Source organism: Diaporthe citri, assembly GCF_014595645.1.
Source record: "Diaporthe citri strain NFHF-8-4 chromosome Unknown scaffold_5, whole genome shotgun sequence".
NCBI lineage: Eukaryota > Fungi > Ascomycota > Sordariomycetes > Diaporthales > Diaporthaceae > Diaporthe > Diaporthe citri.
In genome coordinates, this window is record NW_025064850.1 from 2,253,021 (window position 1) to 2,273,082 (window position 20,062).

General features: G+C 56.1%; 4 protein-coding genes across 4 annotated transcripts; 2 read left to right on the forward strand and 2 right to left on the reverse strand.

The window, feature by feature from the left end:
* Nucleotides 1-407: 407 nt before the first annotated feature.
* INS49_011283 (uncharacterized protein) lies at nucleotides 408-3,477 on the reverse strand (the record flags this gene model as incomplete). Its single annotated transcript, XM_043172002.1, has 2 exons — nucleotides 408-3,085; nucleotides 3,138-3,477. The coding sequence occupies 2 exons, from the start codon at nucleotides 3,475-3,477 to the stop codon at nucleotides 408-410; spliced, it is 3,018 nt and encodes a 1,005-aa protein (XP_043023747.1).
* A 320-nt stretch (nucleotides 3,478-3,797) lies between these two features.
* Nucleotides 3,798-6,192, reverse strand: INS49_011284 (uncharacterized protein; the record flags this gene model as incomplete). Its single annotated transcript, XM_043172003.1, has 4 exons — nucleotides 3,798-4,034; nucleotides 4,870-5,233; nucleotides 5,296-5,489; nucleotides 5,551-6,192. The coding sequence occupies 4 exons, from the start codon at nucleotides 6,190-6,192 to the stop codon at nucleotides 3,798-3,800; spliced, it is 1,437 nt and encodes a 478-aa protein (XP_043023748.1).
* A 726-nt stretch (nucleotides 6,193-6,918) lies between these two features.
* Nucleotides 6,919-8,508, forward strand: INS49_011285 (uncharacterized protein; the record flags this gene model as incomplete). Its single annotated transcript, XM_043172004.1, has 2 exons — nucleotides 6,919-6,964; nucleotides 7,025-8,508. 2 exons carry the CDS (start codon nucleotides 6,919-6,921, stop codon nucleotides 8,506-8,508), a joined length of 1,530 nt encoding a protein of 509 aa, XP_043023749.1.
* Nucleotides 8,509-15,596: 7,088 nt separating this feature from the next.
* INS49_011286 (uncharacterized protein) lies at nucleotides 15,597-16,761 on the forward strand (the record flags this gene model as incomplete). The annotated part of the gene is made up of 2 exons (XM_043172005.1): nucleotides 15,597-16,405; nucleotides 16,464-16,761. The coding sequence occupies 2 exons, from the start codon at nucleotides 15,597-15,599 to the stop codon at nucleotides 16,759-16,761; spliced, it is 1,107 nt and encodes a 368-aa protein (XP_043023750.1).
* Between the last annotated feature and the right edge of the window lie 3,301 nt (nucleotides 16,762-20,062).

The window sequence follows — 20,062 nt, forward strand, 5'->3', positions numbered from 1 at the left end:
GGGGTGAGTCCTGGCCTGAGGATAAGCCTGCCATGGTAAAGAACACTCGGCTTCCACACATGTCGAGAGCCGATTTGATCCCAACTCGCAAGACGTCAACGCCAGTGAGTAACGAGCCGCAGGAGCAGCAAATAGATAGAAGCCAACAGAACTCGACAAATCGCTCGGGGCCGCCCGGGGGTATAAAAGACCTTGCTCAAAGTCGAAATAGTAGCCTGGCTTGGATGATATTCGTGTATCATTCAGCTCCATGTCCCCCTTTTCCTTAAAACGCCGAGGTTCGCGCTTGCTGCCCGTGCACCTAAAAATCAGTAAGAGTAATTATCGCAGTGGTGGTTTGGATATAAGCCGTGCATTCCAGGGTAAGCCGGCAGAAACGTAGGCCATCGCGCCTCCGTGAACACGCACTACATGCCCTGGGGCATCATCCCCTGCTGCTGCATGGCTTGCTGCTGCTGCATGGCCAATGCCTGTTGCTGTTGCTGATGCTGCTGTTGCTGCCTCAACTGCAGGATTTTCTGCCTGGCCGAGCCCAAACATTGCATCTTAAACTTCTGCAGTAAGTCGGGTGGGCAGGTCTCTTGCGTAAGTTGTTGCTGCGATAACCAGTTCGGCAGGTTCTCCTGGTACAACTTGGTACTCAGCATCGAAATCTGCTGCTGCGTTTGCATAGCTATTCGCTGCTGTAGTTGAGCCTGCTGTCCAGCTGCCCCCATCATGTGGTTCTGCTGCATCTGCTGCGGGTGACCCTGCTGTTGCTGTTGCTGTTGCTGTTGCATCTGCTGCATCTGCTGTTGTAGTTGCAGTTGCTGCATTTGCTGCATTGATTGCGGGAACATCTGGCCCCCCATGTTGACCATGTTCTGGCCTGGACGCATTTGTGCTCCGTTCGGCATTCCCATGTTGGCCTGCATCATCCGCTGCTGGCCCATTTGCATGCCAGGCTGCTGTGCGTTCTGCATCTTTGTACGCATCATCTGCTGCTGCTGTTGGATGAATCGCGCCTGCATCAATTGCTGCGCATTCTGCGGGGCACCGCCGTTCATCATATTGTTCTGCATCATGGCTGCGTTCATGTTTTGTGCTTGCTGGTACTGGCGTTGTTGCTGGGCCAGCAATTGAGCTTGTGCCATTGGGTTCGCGTTCTGCGGCATGTTGGCCATCCCTGGGCTGTTCATCATCATCGACTGGTTGAGGTGAGGAGCCATCATGCCTGGGGGCGGGCTGGTCTGAGACATGCGCGGAGTGTGGGCCATCTGTTGAGCCCGGCTGATCGGGGTTGCTTGAGCCATGTTCGGAGTCGCGCTGTGCATACGTGGTGTGCCAGAAGGATGGCTTTGCTGGCTACCTCTGGCAGACATGCTGACCGCCATGGGCGTGGACATTGGGGGCTGGTTTTGAACGACGGATGACGGCCTTGCTGGGCTGCCTCCCATGTTGGACCCAGACGTCTGCATGGCAACACCACCGACCATGGGTGATGACATATTCTGAGGGGTATTCTGCTGGACAACTGGAGAAGATACCTGAGGCTGCGAGACTTGGCCGTGGAAGCGCGCCTGCGCCATCGGCATGCCGTTCGGAGCTGACACCGAGACTCCATTGGGCAGCTGTCCGCCCTGAGCGGGATGCCCATGTGCATTCTGATGCATCGCTCCACCGCCTTGGTTTTGCTGTGCCTGTGCCTGCGCCTGAGCTTGTGCTTGCGCCTGAGCCTGCGCCTGAGCCTGGGCTGCCGCCTGAGCCTGAGCTTGTGCTTGAGCCTGGGCGTGCCTCTCCCGTGCTTGTTGCGCCTGTTGCGCCTGTTGCGCTTGCATTTTCCTTCGCATCTCCTCTTGTTGCGCCCTCTGAGTGGCGGCGGCCTGCTCCTGCCGAAGCCTCTCTTGTTCTGCTGCTTGCTGCTGCTGCTGCTGCTGCTGTTGGGCCTGCGCTTGAACCTTCTGCTCGGCAAGCCTGCGCTCGTTTTCCTCCCGCTTGAGTTTCTCTTGCTTGGCCCTTTCCGCGTGCTCCTTTTTAATGTCCTCGATCTTCTTAAAGCGGTCAAAGGTAAGATTGAAAGGCGCGACTTGTTGCTGTCCATCGCCACCAGGAACTGAGCTGCTGCCTTGCGTGATCTTCTCGTCCAGTGTAAGCAGGAATCTCTCATTCTCAGCCGCCTGGGCCTCATCCGCGGCCATTTCGGCAACCGTACGCTTCCTAGTCTTCGGTTGCGGAGGCGGCTGAAAGCGATGTGCATGAAGCATGGCCTGTTCCTCGAGTTTGCGGATTGTGGTTTCTACGTCCTTGCTCGGCTCCAGATCCAGGGGTGCCACAGTGGCAAGCAGCATTGCGCCTTCGGCCGCGTAGATATTGCTATTGTCGAGCTCCATGCGCTCGCGCTTGGCTTTCTTGGCTGGAGGTGGCATGCTTGAGCCTGTAGGTGTGGGCGGAACGAGCGCTGAGGGGGTTGGAGGGGCCATGCCACCACCCGGTACGTCTTGCCGGCCATCGCTAGAGCCGCGAGGATTACATGCCCTTATCGCAAGGTCTGCTTGCCGGCTCTGGTGCGTGGGATACAGGACGAGAGTGGTTATTTTCCGTTTCGGGGGAGCCTTGCTCTTCTGACTCTGCGGCGAATTGGACAGTTGCCTGTTTCCTTGATCGGCGGAACCCGCTGATTTGCCTTTAGAGTCAACCTCCGGACTTTTAGCTTGGCCGTTAATGGTAGTCAAAGGATCCCTCTGAAATGGCTTGTTTGGCGATGGTGTGATATAAGGATTGTTCTTGTGAACCGAGGTCGGTACGTCAGGTTTCTTTGCAGGAGCATTCTTTGCGGCATCTTCCTTCTCAGCTGCTACGCTCCTGTGGTCGTGAACCTCCACGATCAGACAACCCTCGTAGAAGGGTACTCCCGCCTCCGTCAAGTCGGCGAGCATATCATGTGGAATGGTTCGCGTTTTGAGATGGTCGAGAAAGGCTTTCATTGGCGACGAATAGAGAAAATAGTCATCCTGGGCATCGAATTTGAAATGATTCGGATAGAGATGGACGATGAGCGACGGCGGGTTTCCGTAATACTTCTTCAGGATGTATAGTCGGGATGGAGCTTAGGCTTTGTCAGTCTATGACACGCATTACGCGCGGTAAGCGGAACTCACGCTGCTTCACGACCACCGGTATCATGGCTGGATCGGCCGCACCGGTAGAGACGGGCTGAGTGGCGCCATTCGTGCCCGCGCGGACGGTCCCATTAGGTTGAGCAGTGATCTCTTGCCGTATGCGATTTGGTGGCCGGGCGACGGTGACGGTGCCACCATTTGTCGAGGCAGAGTTGGGGACTTGTTTAGCGCTGTTGGGTGGTTTCTTTGCCGACATGGAAGGTGAGGGAGAGGATGAAGACGGCGCGCCATTTGTCTGGATGCCGGCAGGGATCGGGCGCTTCGTTTTTGGATGGGGAGGAATGATGGGTGGAGGAATGGGAGTCGTGCTGGGAGCCATGGCGACCGGTGCGCTGCTTCAACAGACTGCGCGATGCGCTGCTTCAACAGACTGCGCGATGCGCTGCCGGTGAGGCCCCGCGGCCAGATGCTGGTGCTGGTACTTGGTGCCCGGTGCCCGGTGCTGGTGCGCTCGGCTTGGCCTGCTTCCCAGGTTATTGCAACACGGTGTGAGGGGCGCGGTTCGATCGCATTTGGCCAGATGGGGCTGCACACTGCTGGGCTTTTGTGGGTGTGTATGCAGGTGCCGCAGATGGGGGTGTTCCGGGGTGAGATGGAGTCGCTGACGATTGGGCTGTGGGCTGTCGGGCTGACGCGCGCTCAAAGAATCTCGTGGCCCTGCTCCTCCCGTGCAGCGGTCGGAGACAATGGGCGAGGCCGACAATTCTCGCGCCAGCGACCAAGTGCGACGGCGGCGGCGACGGCAATGTGGATGATGGAAGCGGGCTCGGATGGTTTCGAGATGGTAGTGATGCTGCCGGCGGAAATAGACGGTGATGTGATGCAGTGTAATGCGATGATGGGCGCGTGGGGAGGAGAGACGTCGGTGGTCGGAACCTGGGAGTCGGCTGGGTGGGTCGAATTGGCGCTTGTCGATGCCAGGGTGTGCCCCACTCGTCTTCTCTCCCCAGGCCAAGTACCAAAGATGGCGACACCTGACAAGACAGGCCAGGCATCTTTCAGAACATCCATCCCATTCATGCCTTTTCTCCTTAACTTTTGGCTTAACTTCGTCAGAGATAATGAGAGATCACCGGTACTTCGATTTTAAGACATCTCCAAGGAAATCAATGGATCTTGCTCCAGTCTAGCTTATACAGTCTGTTGTTACAAGGCGTCCGTCCAGACATCTTTAATTAATTTGTGAGGCTGACAGGTGTTAATGTTCAGACTCTACCAGGTGTTTACAGAGCTTATTAGGCTCCCCAAAGAGACTTCAACAAGTCAGGTGGGCCTTTGGAACAGAGTGAAGGCTGTGTGTAGGGAATAAGGAGGGGAATGTTGGGTTGGTCTTGCAGGGGTCATTCAAGCAGTTCTGGTGTCCTACCGTCGTGTCCCCACGGTCGCTCGACTTGAGCCTCATTCTCAGATAGCTTGCACAACGAAGGCATACTTGTTCAGTCATTTGCATATTCCCGATATTTATTTCCACCTTTTCATTAGCCTACCAACAGAAGTATCTACTGTGTTTGTCAACCATAGTCCATAATCAGCAATATCACCCCACTAAACACTGTGCTCCCACCCTTGGCGAGCCTGTCTGGCTGGTCCAGCTCTTGGGGCTGGAGCTGGGGCCGGGGTATGTCTCGTATCTCATCATCTCCCTTCCTGTGCCAGGTCATAAAAGTCATTGCTCGTTGCCCTGGACGCGACGCGACCAGTCATCACTTACTCTCATCCCGTCCACAACGATCACTCCCCGGCCACGGCCCACGCGATCCTCCTTCTGCCACCACTTCTGGGTCTCCTCAGGTCTCTCTGCCTCCGACTCGCTGTCTGCTAAGCCTCCATGGCCACTTTCGGCACCCACAACCAGAATAATGTCATATCTAAGCCAAGCTTGGAGCTTCTGCACGTGAAGTCCATTGTCACCGGCAAGGGATTCCTGCAGGTAGACAACTTCCGGTTTAAGGTGGTGGAGTATGTGCACATAGCCTGCCGGCGTAGTAAATGGGAGGACGCTAGTCTCCTTCTCAACCAGGCCGATGGCCTGCGAGTAAACCGCATTAAAGGCGGGGTTACTAGACGAGGACAGGCTTTACAGTCCATGTTAGCTCAATTGAATAACAGAATAATCGCGTTAATGCAGGGCACTCACAGCGGGCTCTTCGCTTCGTCCCCTGGTGTTATGGCCTGCTCAGGGCCTACCACAGAAAATGATGAGCTGAGCGAGGCTGGCGCCCGAGTGCTCGTGGTTTCCGTGACCGTATCCTTCAGCCCAGGTGCGTATATCAAGATGAACAGCTTGACTTTCGAGAAGTCATTGTGCTTTGGAATATGCGACAGTATTGACTGCAGTCCTGTGTTAGCATTCAAAGGGCATGCGTGGAGGCGCAATCGCAGGGGACCATACGGCATGCTCATGATACCCATCTTCGTCCAGGTCTAGTTGTGTGTCAGCAGAGACGACAATGGCTACTGTCTTTCTCTTCTTGCCGCCGTAATCGCGTGCTTGCGCGGCCGGACCCTTCTCGTTCTTTGCATCTGCTTCCTCAGACCACGTCTCGTGGTCGGCGAACGCAGCCTTGTCCTCCTCCCGGATGGCAGCCAGGGCGCTCCCCATAGCCGTGCCCGCCGCTGCTACCCCTGCGGCGACTGTCTTCCCGGCGCGATCAAGGATGTTTTGCGGGCTGGGCGTGCGTCGCAACGCACCGGACATGCGCGCTCCCCAGCCTGGTGCACTCGCATCGGCCTGCGTGACCCCGTACCCGACCTCCTCGGGCCTCAAGTCGCTCCTGAATGATGGCGGAGCTCTGACGCTCACATTGTCGCCGGTAGCACCGTATGGGGGGTTGTCGCCGTAATCAGCATGCTCGTAGTCCAGATGCTGGTTGACGGCCTCCTCTTCGTCCTCCTCATCGCTGCTGCGCTGGCTCCAGATCCAGGCCGCAACCCCAACAGTGGCAACGGTTACAGTCACTGCCAGTGGGACCCAGTGGCTCCAGACACCATTTCGGCGGCGCGACGGGCCGCGGTTATCATAAGGTGAAGACATCATTGAGAGGCGCTCATCGCATCAGTCTGTCGGTTGGGCGCATGCGTTGTGCGGTTTTGGGCGCAATATTCACGGTGAGTTGGACTGTGGAGCTGGAAGGAGGCCGGAATTCGTGTCGCATGTGCAAGTGGGTTAGTTGCATGCACAATAGACGCGAAAAGATGTGGCGGGATGATTGTCATTTGAGTCCTGGATGCGCGCACCTCACTTGGCGTTGGAGGTGGCTGGCGACCTCGGGCCAACCCTGCATGACAACCCGGGGCCATGGACAGCCACCAGCTCCCAGCTCCCAACCCCTGGTCCTGCGGCGTTGCTGGGGCTACTTACGTAAGCGAGCCCGGCCTGTCTCCTTGTGGGGTGCGATTGAAAGCCGCGCTGCTGCCAAAGATTGAACTTCATGAGTGAGTCAGCCAGCCAGCGTTTGTGAGAGTGAGAGCAGTCACCTCCCCTGCACACCATACTAATCTTTCCGTCTATCCTATCAAGACACACGGGCCTGCAAACAAGCAACTCAGAAATACATAGCAGAACATACGCACCTCTATTTTCTCTCGAGGTCTTCCAACATCACGCAGCTCCTTGACCCCCAGAATGCCGCACGCCGTTTCCTCAGTCTCTCCTGGGCTGCAGGCCCTTATTCTCTGTGGGCCGGGGTCGTCGTTGCCCACATACACGGCAAACCCTGATGAGCACCCCAAGGCTCTTCTACCCATCGCCAATAGGCCCATGGTCTGGTATCCCCTCGAGTTCTGCTACAGGGCAGGCATTACAGGTAAGCACCTGTGAAGCAGAAGCACGTTGCGGGCCGGCTAAGACTCACGACTTTCGTCAGACATCACACTCATCTGCCCTCCCTCGGCCGAGAAGGCGATAGCTTCAACTCTAAGTCTGAACCCTGCCTTGACGAGCCTCCCTTTACCACGGCCTGATTTGCTGGCACCAAAGGACCTGGATCACAACACCGGCACAGCAGAGATCCTGCGACTTCCTGAGGTCAGGTCGGCCGTCACCGGAAACTTTGTGGTTCTTCCGTGCGACCTCGTCTGCGAGCTGGGTGGCGATCAACTTCTTCAGGCATGGATGGTGAACTGCGAGACTTTGAGGGATCTGGTAGGGAACGGATCTGGTCTGATTCCCGAAGACCAGGGCCCGCATAGTGGCGGCATGGGAGTCTGGTATCAGACCAAGACGGAGACTCCCGTCAAAGGAGAAGAAACCGATTTCATCGCCACGACGCCTTTGGCAGCTGCAGCACCCTCCTCCAAAGAAACTCTGACCTCGCACATGTCGAATCTGGTCTACTCGATGCCTACTGACTCGCTGAACGACTTGATGGAGGAGAGAAACGGCTACCCTCTGCGGCACGGGCTCATTCGAAGACATCCCCGGATCCAAGTGCGGACGACGTATCGAGACGCGCACATTTACATCTTCCCCAAGTGGGTATTAGACTTTGTTCGCGACAACGATCGCCTCGACAGCATCGGAGAAGATGTGATTGGCTGGTGGGCCAAGGCAGGTTGGCAAACGGGACTCGCACAGAAACTAGGATTCGACAAGATATTCGCCCCAAAAGACTCAAAAAAGACAGACACAGACTCTTTGCACGACGACAGCATGTCTTCCGAGCTCACGGGTTCTGATGGCGTATCTGGTGGAATGGTAGACGGTGCCACAAAATCGTCCGCCGCAAAAGACTCCCCCACTTCCACCGACGATGTCGTGCCTCCCATCCTTGCCTACATTCACCCGTCCAAGCCAACCGCGCCCATCGTTCGGAGGGTGGATACCGCTCAGCTGCTACTGAACGTCTCGCTCCAGCTTGCAAAGCTTCCCTCTGTTGAAGAGGCCGAGGCTGGCGGCGAGACGCCGTCCCCTTTTGCACACCCCAAGAAAGTCATGTACCCGGAGGGCGTCAGGGGCCGAACGACAATCACGCGCCCAGACAGCCTCGTTGGGGAGAACGTGATGGTAGACGAAAAAGTGGCCATCAAGGAGTCAGTTGTCGGCGCCAACTGTCAGATCAAGGAGGGGGCCAAGCTCTCCCAGTGCTTGCTCATGGATGGGGTCGTGATCGGCAAGGGATGTAAGCTTACCCGGTGCATCCTGGGAAAGCGGAGCGAAATCGGAGATAATTGCACATTGACGGACTGTGAGGTGCAGGAGAACCTACTCATCGAGCCCAGGACGGAGGATAAGAACGCCAAGCTGATGAGCAGCTCCGGCCTGGAGGCTACGGAAGAGGAGATTCAGGAGGTGTATCAAGAGTTCGAGACCGGCGATGCGGCTCCGGGAGGTGACGTAGCGGTGGTTTAAGCAGACAGCAGCAGCCTATGAAAAGGATGGAAAAAGTCCCTGGTCACGTTGGCGACGGCTCGCAGGCGTAACGGTCCAATGACCAGTTATCGGGAGCCGCTGATCTACCTCAACGTGCTACCCCGGAACCGCATCTCGATTCTCAAAGCGTTATGCTGGCTGGCTGGCTGGCTCCACTGTCGCACGCATGCAAGGCAAAACTTGGTAAGCGGCTCAGGTTGTCATTTGGGGATCTTCCATCGCTAGAGCCGACAAAATGTTGTTATCGGCCGAGACAGGACTACGCTGGATCCCCGCGCTGGAAGACTGCCCCTGTCAGATATGACAGGTCATTGAAGTCGGAGACAGGTCTTGAAAGAAAGCCTGATAGGCCTCCATCGAGGTAGATCGAACCAGAGAGCTTATGAGAAATTGACATCGCAATAGACTGCAGCTCTTCAGTCCCCCGTGAGATGCAGCCAGTGTATGCTCGGCGAGCCAGACACTTGTCGTGTAACGTCTTGCATCGGAGGAAATCCAGTCCAACAGCCCGCCCGCAAGCGATCTGACTCGACGTTATCTCCTGGTCAGCTGCTGAAGAAGCATAACATGTGTTTGCTCGTTTGGGCCTCCCAACGCCACATTCAACGGGGCTGCCATCGGGTGGCGGAGAGTCCCGACCACGCAGTCCGGGGGAGGGAATCTCTTTCTCCTGCAGCTTCCCGAAAGAAACGCCCCGGTCAACCAGGCCTACCTTCTTCTGTGGCAAAGCCTTCCCAGACGGGCAGCTGTCAGGCGGTATACATGAGCTTGTGAGACCTGTTGTATGTGGCCAGCCGTCCGGCCGTGCGGGAGGCGGGGCGTGGCTTGAACGACCTCGCATCGGGAGCTTCGAGGCTTCGAGGCAGGAGGCCTTTTCCGTCTCGCCGCCTCCTTTTCCCATGGCGGAGCCTGCCACTTATCGCGCACGATCGGATCGCCTTTTTCCATTTGTCCATGTCGATCAGTGAGGCTTTCCGAGCACTCATGTGGTGTCACATCAGGCCATCTGCCTCGTGCCGACCGGTAAGCTCCCAGCACCAGTATATACTGGTGCCGGAGAGAGTGTGGCTTGGGCGGTACATGGCGTTCGCCACCCGGGGCAGGTGGGCTTGATATTCGCCAGTTTCCTTGGCACGTCGACGGATGCGTGGCACAGCTGGTGTTGGGTTCTCCTTTTATCCCCCTTTTCAATTTGAAAGACTGTCATATGTGCAAGTATTTTGCCTTATGTCTTTGGCATCATGCCACTCAGTATCATGCTACTTTGTGGTCCTCCTTCCTCCACATTGATTATTGGCGTCGATGTGAGACCCTCCACACATGCACGCGCCCCAGTGCACCGTCCTATCCCATGTCCATATGATCGTGATTATCCGAACACAACCAGGGCCTGCTCCACTTTATCCTTCCATGCCCATTCGAAGTGGACTCCGCCCGGATCCCGGATCTTGACCCGAGGCCCAAGGCAGGAAAGTGATGCGAGGTTTCCTAGAAGATATTCAGTATTGATACTAATTTGGTACACATCGGAGATTCGTATGTGACTTTACACTGATCATGGGGGTTGTCAACCCCATGTTTAGGACATGGTGACAGGTGTAATATCTCTTGAAGGAGCATGCCGCCCGCTTGTCCGGCTCGGGTCACATCAGACTGGCCGCAGTCATACCCAGCCAGATAGGAAGGACAGTGAACTACAACTTGCTCTACACATCCCCCTTTGCATGCGTAGCATTGCTTTTTCAGGGTACACATGGTGGTGATGCTGGTTGCGGTCCCAGATTTTGGTGTTGCTGAGGTTCTATAATGTCTGGTTCTGCGATTGAGTAAAGCTGGTTCAAAACCGAAAATAAACACTGGGGAGGGAAGGCCAGAGAACATAGTTTCCAGCTCCTCCTCATCACTCGACCCTTTATATTCCATTGCCTCGGGGGGCAACGCTAACAACACCCTCGGAGAAAACAATCGGGGAGTCCTCGGAATAGACAAGCACAGCGATACTGACCTACCTTTCTGCGTGTTTACCGCTTTACGACTACTCAATGACAACATCCACGTCATGCAGGACAACGATTACGGCCATTGTTCTTCTCAGTGGAGACATGTCGGGGTCGCCTTGCTTCGACTAGCTGGTCTGGGCCCTTCATACCAGAGCAAGATATGCGCAGGGGCCAAAATTGCCCCTTTCGCGATGGAGGCCTCGGTATGTAGTGTGCTTAGCCGGTGATGGTTGTTGCCATATGGGAGGGGCTTTGTTCGTCGCCAGGGGCCTCCCTCGACTCCAGACAGTGGCATATTCAGTCCACTTCGGGAAAGGGTGGGCCGACGTGCTGCACTCTTTTATGTCACGAAGAACCAATCTTGGTAATTGGTGTGATAGGTCCTCCCAGCCCCACAGGGCTGGCCGGTCGCAAATTGACGAGTGATATGCTGTTCGAGTGGCCATCGACCGGAAGCGAGGCGCGATGTACCATCGAGTATGCAGTTCGTCAGCCACACTATTCCATTCACAATCAAGCGGTTGTAATAGCGGCTATTGGTAGGCTTGATGACTTCGAGGCACAAATTCCACATGAAGGGCCAAGTCAGAGGACGGTGACGCCGTACGAATGACGCGCGTAAAGATCGGAGTCGAAGTCGGAATTCCTTACTAAAGTTCAGCCAAAGGGTCACTTCACTCCACTCCCTAACGATTCCTCGAACATTCATCCAGCAGGAATTACGCTTGTGAAGATGGGCTGTGAGGCTAGGTACGCAAGAGGTAGTAGTCGTTGTGGTCCCGACATGGTCGGAACGGCATAGTTCACGATTCGGAACATCAACGCAGCTTCAAAAATGGCTTGCATTGGTAGGATCGGGCAGCAATCCACACGAGAGAAATCGACGGTCACTAATGTCCCGAGGCTGTGTCCCTGCTGAGGGCATCCACCCACCTCCAGCGAGAGCCTGATCAAGACGCCTTGCGCGCAGCCAAACGGAGTCGCTGGACTGGATCCTCGGCGAGACGCGGTGAGATGACAGCCGATCAAGGTGACATGGTCCACGCAGCGGGAAGTACCGTCTGATGAAAATCCTGTTCGAGGCCGAGTTGGCTCGTCCCCTCACTACGACGCGGAGCCAGGACGGTCCAGGCCCTGCCCGTTGGATATCAAGTGTCATATCGCTCGTGATATCCGATTGTGAGCTGTCGTCGATGAGGAGGATGGAGTAGACTTTGTCGCTAGGCCATTTTGGTCCGGTCCTGCATTCGACTCCTGATTCGGCGACACATGGCGCGTGGCTTGGTGCTCCTCAGAAACAGAGAATATGAAATCAGGCTCATGTGGTGGAAGGGACCGAAGAAGCTGATTTGTCCTCATGTCACCCCGGCCAGCTGAGGAGATGAATGATAACTTGATTAAAGCACCGGCCAACCACTGTTGTGGTCAGTGGCTAAAGGCCGAGTGGGTCCTCGGTGAGCCGGAGTCGAGTTGACTGCGCCCTAGGAACTGAATATTTTGTGCGCGCGGCCGAATCAGGAAATCATGAGCGTACTGGTCAATTGACGCCCGGGTACACTTCCGGAAATTGTATGCTAAGAAAGCATACAGAGAGGTGACATTTGACCCATAGAGTTGCAGGAGAACCGGCCACCAACACGCAGGTTGAATGTACGCACTCCACCGCGCAGGCGGAATACAGCCGGTGCATCCTGATCGCAGAGGCACAACAGGCTAAATCGTGGCGCGATGATCATCTGCAAGACGCATCAAAAAGAGAAAGAGGCCCCCAATGAATGCTGGACTGAGCCAGGGGCTTCTGACAACATACGTTCACGGGTGTTGCCTGACACCAGGAAAGCCTCACGAGCTCGATCCGCCGTCTCTGAGACAACATGTGGGAGCCCTGGGTTGATAATGGCATGCTGAGGGGGTGCCCTTGAAGGGAAGCAAAACCATGTTCAAGGCGGTGGGACATCGTGGCTTTATTTGATCGCATGGAGGGCGGCCCCTTCAAGATACCTTTGGCGTGCCCCAGGCTGGCAAGGACCGAACTCATCAAGGTTCATGAGAAACTTGGTTTCGACGGGCCGTGACGGGCAAAGCCGGGGTTACAGGCGACAATGCATGGTGCATGAAGAGTAGAGCCTCCAAGTCGCCGCGGGATTGTAGGTATTGGACAAACAACTCGCACCCACATGAGCTCACTGCGGCAGTGGCTGCCCCTACAACAGCAACTTGACGAAGAGGCTCCACAGTCCCTCCCACCAGCCTTGCCGAGCACTGAAAGGCAGCACAAATGACCACGGGCCAACAAAGCCGCTTTCATTCCGTGTTGTCTGGGCGAGTCGGCGAGACAGTGGTTACTGTCGCAAGGACCGGAGCTTTGTGCAGATGCTCGGGAGTATATAGAAAGGGATTGACCAAGACCTACCCAGGTGCCAGAGATTGTGCTCGAGTGTCTCACAAGATATCACACAGGCCAAACGGTAGGGGATTACCCTGCAGGGAGGATTTCCCAGCCAAGTTGTATGCCTGGACGTTCTGGTTCTGCACGCCCCTGTGAGTACGAGCGTGGCCGTCTTGTTCGAATTCGGGCCCAAGGTACACGCACACTGAGTCTTGCTCGAGTGCATGGCTATGGCCGCGGGGTGCTCCACCTTTGTGTGTGAGGATGGGAGAGCAAAGAGAAGCCATCGTCTCGAAGCACAGCAGCCGAAAGAGTGCCTGGGATTGGATGGTGGGTATGACGGATGACAAAAGACGGATGGCGGATGACGGATGGCAGTTGCGATTGACAGGTGACAGGCGCTGCGACGGGCAGGGGTTGCTCGAGCCAACGAGCAGGGAAGGTGCAGTTGGGTGTAGTACTCGGCACTGCGCGGCAGACTGCCAGACCACACACTACATGTCCGGGGACCGCCATGCTGATCCTTTGGGGACGTCTCGTCTCGCGCGCTCGGCACGGAGATTTGTGATCTTCACAAGGGGCCTCGAACACGCTGAACGGTTGTGTCTGTGCTCTCTCGATCCAACACAACCCAATTTCACCCTCTCCGGACCATCTATCTATCCATCTACATCTAATCTCTTGACTAGACTCGGCCGGGCGCCACCATCATTCTACTATGCGTCCACCAGGCCAGGAGACAGACAGGACGCGCCCCGGTCACCACCAGTCTGGGACACATCACGGCACAGTGCCGGCCGAGACGAGGACGCTCCCATGGCTTTGATCCCGCTCGTGGCCTTGTCACACGGTGTATGTTCCGGAGTCTGACGACCAAGGGAACGATCCGACGGCTCTCACTGGGCGACCCCTTCTGGCACGCGCCCGAGCAGCCCCATCATGGTGGGCGGCCACACCTGGCTGCATCCGTCCTGCTTCTTGACGGACCAGGATCAATAGGGTTGCTCAGACTCGCTTGGCAGAGAGGCTTGTTTGGACGTGTGGGTGCGTGGGTTCGACAATCGACAATCGACACATCGACACATCGACAATCGACACATCGCCCGCCTGCAGGAGGAGCGCCGCCTTTGCACTAGACATGGCCCGCACATAGCCAAGCAGCAGGTCAGGAAGATCATCCTGCAAGGTCCCAGCTGCAGGGAGACAAGGTTCCCCAGGAACGGCAGACTCAAATGAGCCCGACCTCCAGCCCTCGCGGCATGTCTGTCGAGCATCACATAACGGCGACTAGCATACACACCATTACCATCACCATTGTCCGGACGCCTCAAACGGTCGATGGTCCAAGGTCCAAGGTCGATGTGTCAATGGTCAAGCTCACTCTTTGTCCCTTGTCACGGGGCTGTTCCGTCCAGTTCTCAGTGGGCGGCTCTCGAACAAAAAGCCGGCCACCATGCCACTGCACATTCACTGCATTGCAAACGGGAGGTGGAGACTCGGTGGACAGCGCTCCTCTGAGGCCTCGGGGCCAGCAATCGGCATCGAGCATGATGAGCTGATCATCTGGGCCTCAACGAGTTCGTCCAAGTGCGGATTGCGGCACGGGAGCTCCAATTACGTCTGAGCAGCTTGCTTTTCCGTGGTGCCCCCAGCTCGATCTCTTTCGACCTGCATGGTACTTCGCGCAGCCTCACTGGCGTCATGGGCGGCCTGGAGGCTTCAGCAATCTTCCAATGGCGAGCAGCCTGCTCTCGCACTGTCTGCCTGCCCCAGCCGTGGCCAGATGCCGAGATTGTCCCTGAAGACTGCGGAAGGCACTTGGTGATGGGGTCCAGCCTGTCAAGCTTGGCTGCCCACCGCAGTGTCTCAAATCCGGTGGTCGCGAGGCCTGCTCTGGAAGGCGCCATTACCGTATAGGCGAAATTCATTCCAGTTCCCACCATCACGATACTCACTGTGGGGCAGATCTACCGGTTCATGCACCTTGTTTCTTCTCCAGGCGCGAATCTACTTCTCCGTGTCGGCTGGGGGTATCTCTGTCCCTGGCTGCGAGCCCGTACTTTGGTTAAGATACAGCGTACTGTGAGGTGGCCAGGCCGCTCAGAGGTACTGATCTTGCTGCAAAGATCCACCGATCTGTCGATAGCTCTTGCCCACGGTCTGCCCGTCTTGCTCGCCAGGGGCACTACAAGTCCCGACTAAAACAGATGCTTCATGCAAGCAATAGGCTGGTGTAGGGATGTTTCGCTCAAACGTCTTGACAGCCCAACCTCGATTCTGTATTGGGCTGGCCCAGGTCTGCCGCGTCTTTTTTGGGTGTGCCACCCCTACGTATTGAGCAACCACCGGCGGCTCAGGGTCTCCATTCCAATGAGCCGCTCACCTGTCCGCGCATTCTTATATTCAACCCGACGACCTCCCTGTCCAACAAGCCCACGCCCCAGTGAAGCTCGACAATCCCTTGAATCTTGTGTGCCCTTCGACATATCTGGACTATATCATTCTGGCACTCCTTCATCACATCCCTTCTCGACACCCTCGGGCCGTGATTCAGCTTACTCGCCTCCACCCTTGCGACTCTTGGAATGACAAGCAGGGTACAGTCCAATAAGGAAGTTCTGGGCCTAGACAGCTATACTTCCAGCAACAGCCAGAATACCCATCTGCTCGATCTGAACATGGACGCGGACGACAGCTTCACCTTCGGCTTCAACGGCCAGTCTTTGCCATATTCGTCATCCTGTCCCTCTTCGTCCGGCAGTTTCTCATCAGCCTCTTCGCTCTACGATGCCTTGACCCCGCCGCCCAGAAACTCGACCCCACAGCACCCCATGGACTTTGATATCGCCTTTGGCAATGACACCATGATGTTCGACGACTTCACGCCCTCGCCGCCATCAACTTCTGCCTGCTTCCCTTTAGACATGAAATCAACCGTGGCTCCCAATATGCTGTGCCATGGCCTGCCAATGACGCCGTCTCGGAGCAGCAGCTCGGCGGCGGCATTCCAGAACAATGTGGACTTTACTCCAACACAGGGCATGGACGCGTACAATTTCATGGACTCTCTCATGATTCCGACTCCATCTCCACTGTTTAGTAGCCATATTCCAAACTGCGACATGACAGCAATCTGGCAGCACCATGCGGATGGGAGTCCCATAACTTTTGAGCGGACTTCGTCACCGGTCGTGGCCATGACAACCCCAACGCCCGGCCCTCTGGGAAGTTCCCACGGCAATGTCAGGCGAAGGATTGTCATGGACGGGCCTCAGCAAAAGTCGGCATTATTGCAGCAGAGCCTTCCGAAGACAAATTCCAACAAGGGTCGCACGTCAAAGTCCAAGCACATGGCAGGAAAGCTTCCTCCACTCCAAGAAGGCTTCAAGGTCTCCAAGGCCCCGGCGAATAGGCACAGATGTGAATATCCCGAGTGCAATGGTAAAAGCTACTCGAGGCAGGAGCACTTGAAGAGGCATTACAATGAGTGAGTGGCAATTCTATGCGCCGGCATGATCTGACCCAAATTACTGACGGACAGTCAGAGCACATTCGGATAATCCAGAAACATGGCGCTGTGAATTCTGCGAGACTCCCAAAACCTTCGGCAGGTGCGACAATTTCCGAGACCACCTCAAGCGGCACATCGAAAAGTCTGCTGGAAGCAGGACGAGACATGAGATCGGCGCTGCTATCTTGCTTGCGGAAATGCAGAGTAAGATGAAGAACAAGAAGAAGGCTACCACAAGATCAACGACGCCAAGCACAGATGATGGTATGAAATGCGATGGCAGCCTTCTCTCAAAGTCTGCGCGGAGTCTGGTGAAGGCCGAACCTTCCTAGCGAGAGGTCGACAAGCTCATCCTGCAACGAAAGAGGTAGCATTGGCTTCGCATCATGCCTACACAGCAAGACGACTGGCTCTCACGCACGTTACGCTCATACGTTGGATATGTCCGCACCGAATCTCCACCCTCATGCCACCGCGCGCACACGTTCATAATACTTCACGATGTTACTGAGTGACGCAAAACATGTTAATGTTCCGACGACGCACCGTTCGCGACATCGGCATCCATCCGGCGCATATCTAACTTGTCCAGGTGTTACAACGGGGCTGTCGCGCATTTTGTTCACAGAAATTCTGTACCAAATATATTCTATACACTTTAGGACCTCGCTGTCTGTAACTGTTTCTAAAAACGGGAAAGGTGACTCTGAAGCCGGAAAATGGTGGGGCGGGGAACATTGAAGGAGCTCAAATGGGAATGGGCAAATCATGTTGGCCGGCGTTGAAAAAATCCATGTGCAAGAGAAATCCTTAAGAGGGCGGTGGGGGGGCGCTGGAAAGGTGGCGGAGGTTGTACATGTCCAGGTTCTGTCAGATACCACTTTCCTTGGGCAGCTTTTGCTACAGACCGAATTCTAGAGGACCACTTCTGCTGCTTACACCCTTTTGTTGCGCCCCAACAGCCCCATTCACTTGGGACTTTGTCTTTGGTGACGAAGCGCAGTCGCAACAATCAAACCAGGCTGTGGATTGCGTCTCAGTCCTTTGTTCAATCCGCCATCCTCCCCGGCCAGCATTCCTCAGCTCACCTGGGCCGGGGACTGGGAGGAAGAGCTTGTCGACTCCAGGACAATCTTTCTGCTGGGAAACCCCGTCTCTTGTTTCTCACTTCCGTTTCCCTCTCCGAAACAGTGCATCCAGCCACACTCTCTTGCCTTTTCACGCCGGGTTGACACCTCTTCGGATCGCTCCCGAGTGAGACATGGTGGGCACTGTGCGACTGGTGTGTTGCACGGGTATGCACCGGAGATCTGAACTGACAAGAGCCTACCCGAGACTGGCAGCTGGCAGCTTGGATGGGAGCACAAGGGTCTAGTGCGAAAAGATCAGGCGCCTGGAAATCCCCGTCCACACTGTTCATACTGTTCATACTGGGCGGGCAAATCTGCCTCTTTTCCTCGCGCCGCATCAAAGCACCACCTCATCAGCCGATGCGTTGTCGCAGGCCTCCTCGCCCCACCCGAGACATATTCTGTTCATCTTCCGCCACAAGTTGCCGTGACGCGTGCTCTCCTCATCTGACGCGAGCTGAGACTCTGAGAACGCGTCCCCCCATCGGGCGAGACAGACAGTGTGCTGAGTGAGACCCCCGGGCCACAACCTTGTGCGACCGCTCCATTCCACTTAAGCACGAAGAAAGTTGAACCACCCGGCCCTGCCGGCATTGACAAGAGCCATTAGGCCAGATCGGTGAAAGGCCCATGATATCTCTCTCAGGCCCTATCTCTCTCCCCTTACCCCCGCCCCACTGGCCCAAGGTCTGCCGTCCTTCCGCACTGACTGGACCGGGCGATAGTCCCAAGTCCCCACGCGTCCAGCATGGCGGCTCCCGTCGGAAGACGCGGTGCGCGTCCTCTCCTTGGAATGAATGTCTTTGCCGCTTCGATTTGTTCCGTCGATCGCGCGGGGTGTGTGGGCTGTTGCCCGGCTGGGAGTATATCGTGCCGGTGGCTACGTCAAGGTGAGCCGAGCAGTTATCTCGGCCAGGTGGTCTAGGACTTTTTGCGTGTGAAAGGTGCGGGACGCCTGGGCGCTGGGAGCTGAAGTATGCAGCCTGCAGCCTGCAGCCTGCAGCCTCTACATGCCGGTCTATGCAAGTAGCATGGCTGGTGCCTTGCAGGAGAGTGTCGTTGACGTGCAGCTATACCGGCTTGCCCTCCTGGCTGGCACTCCAGCCACGTCCCCTGGCCACCCCGGCGAAAGCCCCCGGCGGGAATTTCGAATTTCCACTAAATCTCACAGTTGTCTTGATTGCCATCTCTAATCTTAATGCCGATGAGGGCCGGGGATCACGGCCGGATGACACCTGGGTAAGGTCATTTCGACGTACATGACGCTTCTGCAGGCACTTGTACGATTCTGCAACCACCTGCAGATGCTGGTGCGAACCGGCGCGCATCGATGGGCCCACGCCTGCATATGATCCGAGCCAGATGTCTCATTACTCGCATGAGAGCTACCCTCAGACATTTTGGGGCCAGGCCGATCGGTTGGGCGAGGCCGAAAAAAGATGGGGAAAAGCAACCACCAAGGTGTGGAGATCCAGCGCGAGATGTTCCTGGCCCAGACCTCTGTTGATGAGAAGTGGTGAACTGTCTATGTCACCCCTGATTTTACGTATCAGAGGGACGATTCCTTTTTTTTTTTTGGGGGGGGGGGGAGAGGCCAGGCTCTCGACCTGTTGCGTGTTGGCCCGTCTCGTCATTTCCTAGGTCTTGCCACCCCTTCCCATGTTTAATCAGCCACCCAGTGATTTGATCACGGGCCCGGCTTTTGGAGGGCCGTTCCAACTGCGGCCCGGGGGCAGACTCGTGACAGCATCCCATGTACTGCTTCGCCGGGCCAACCAGGAGGTTCAAACAAGTCCGCATTGGCCATACAAAGATCGCAACTCCCACAGTATGAGAACCAAGCGGACAGAACAAGTGTGCTGTGTTGGGCTGGCGGATCCGTCCATGGCATTGATTGAAAAGACGATGATAATAATAATAAAAATGAGTATTGGCGCAGGGTTTGTTTGTTTGTGGCGCCAGATTCCTTCCCACACAAGTACAGCTGATGCCAAAGCCTCTTCTTAACAAGTACGACCAACGAAGCAACTTTCTGGCCAAAATTAACTGCCCAGCTGATGCTAAGGACACCGCTTGGCCAAAAAGCACGGCAATTTCGGAGTGTCCAGAAGCCCATCCTTGGGTATACACAGTCGCCCCAGCATGCTTGTATCTTGCTCCCCAACCAACGGACTCCGTCTCACTTTGTGAGTCGTCGTATGTGGCAAGGCCCACAAAGACAGCGAGCTTTCCCGGGGGGCGACTGCTGCAGTTTACCAGTAGCTCGCCCCTAGCAACCTGCCACACCTTGCTGACCCCAAGGTACCTTCGGCGCTCCTGGGAACAAAGGTACAGCGTGATGGCAACGGAAGAAAAACCTCGTGGGACTTGAAGTGGACAGAAAGACGGCACGGGTAGGTCTCGTCAAGGGGAGGGCCTTGGGGAGGTTGGATCTTGCTTCGAGTCCGGCTTTTTTGGTCGGCCGGGGCCTTGTTGCAGTGTTATGCTGCGACCGGCATGCTAG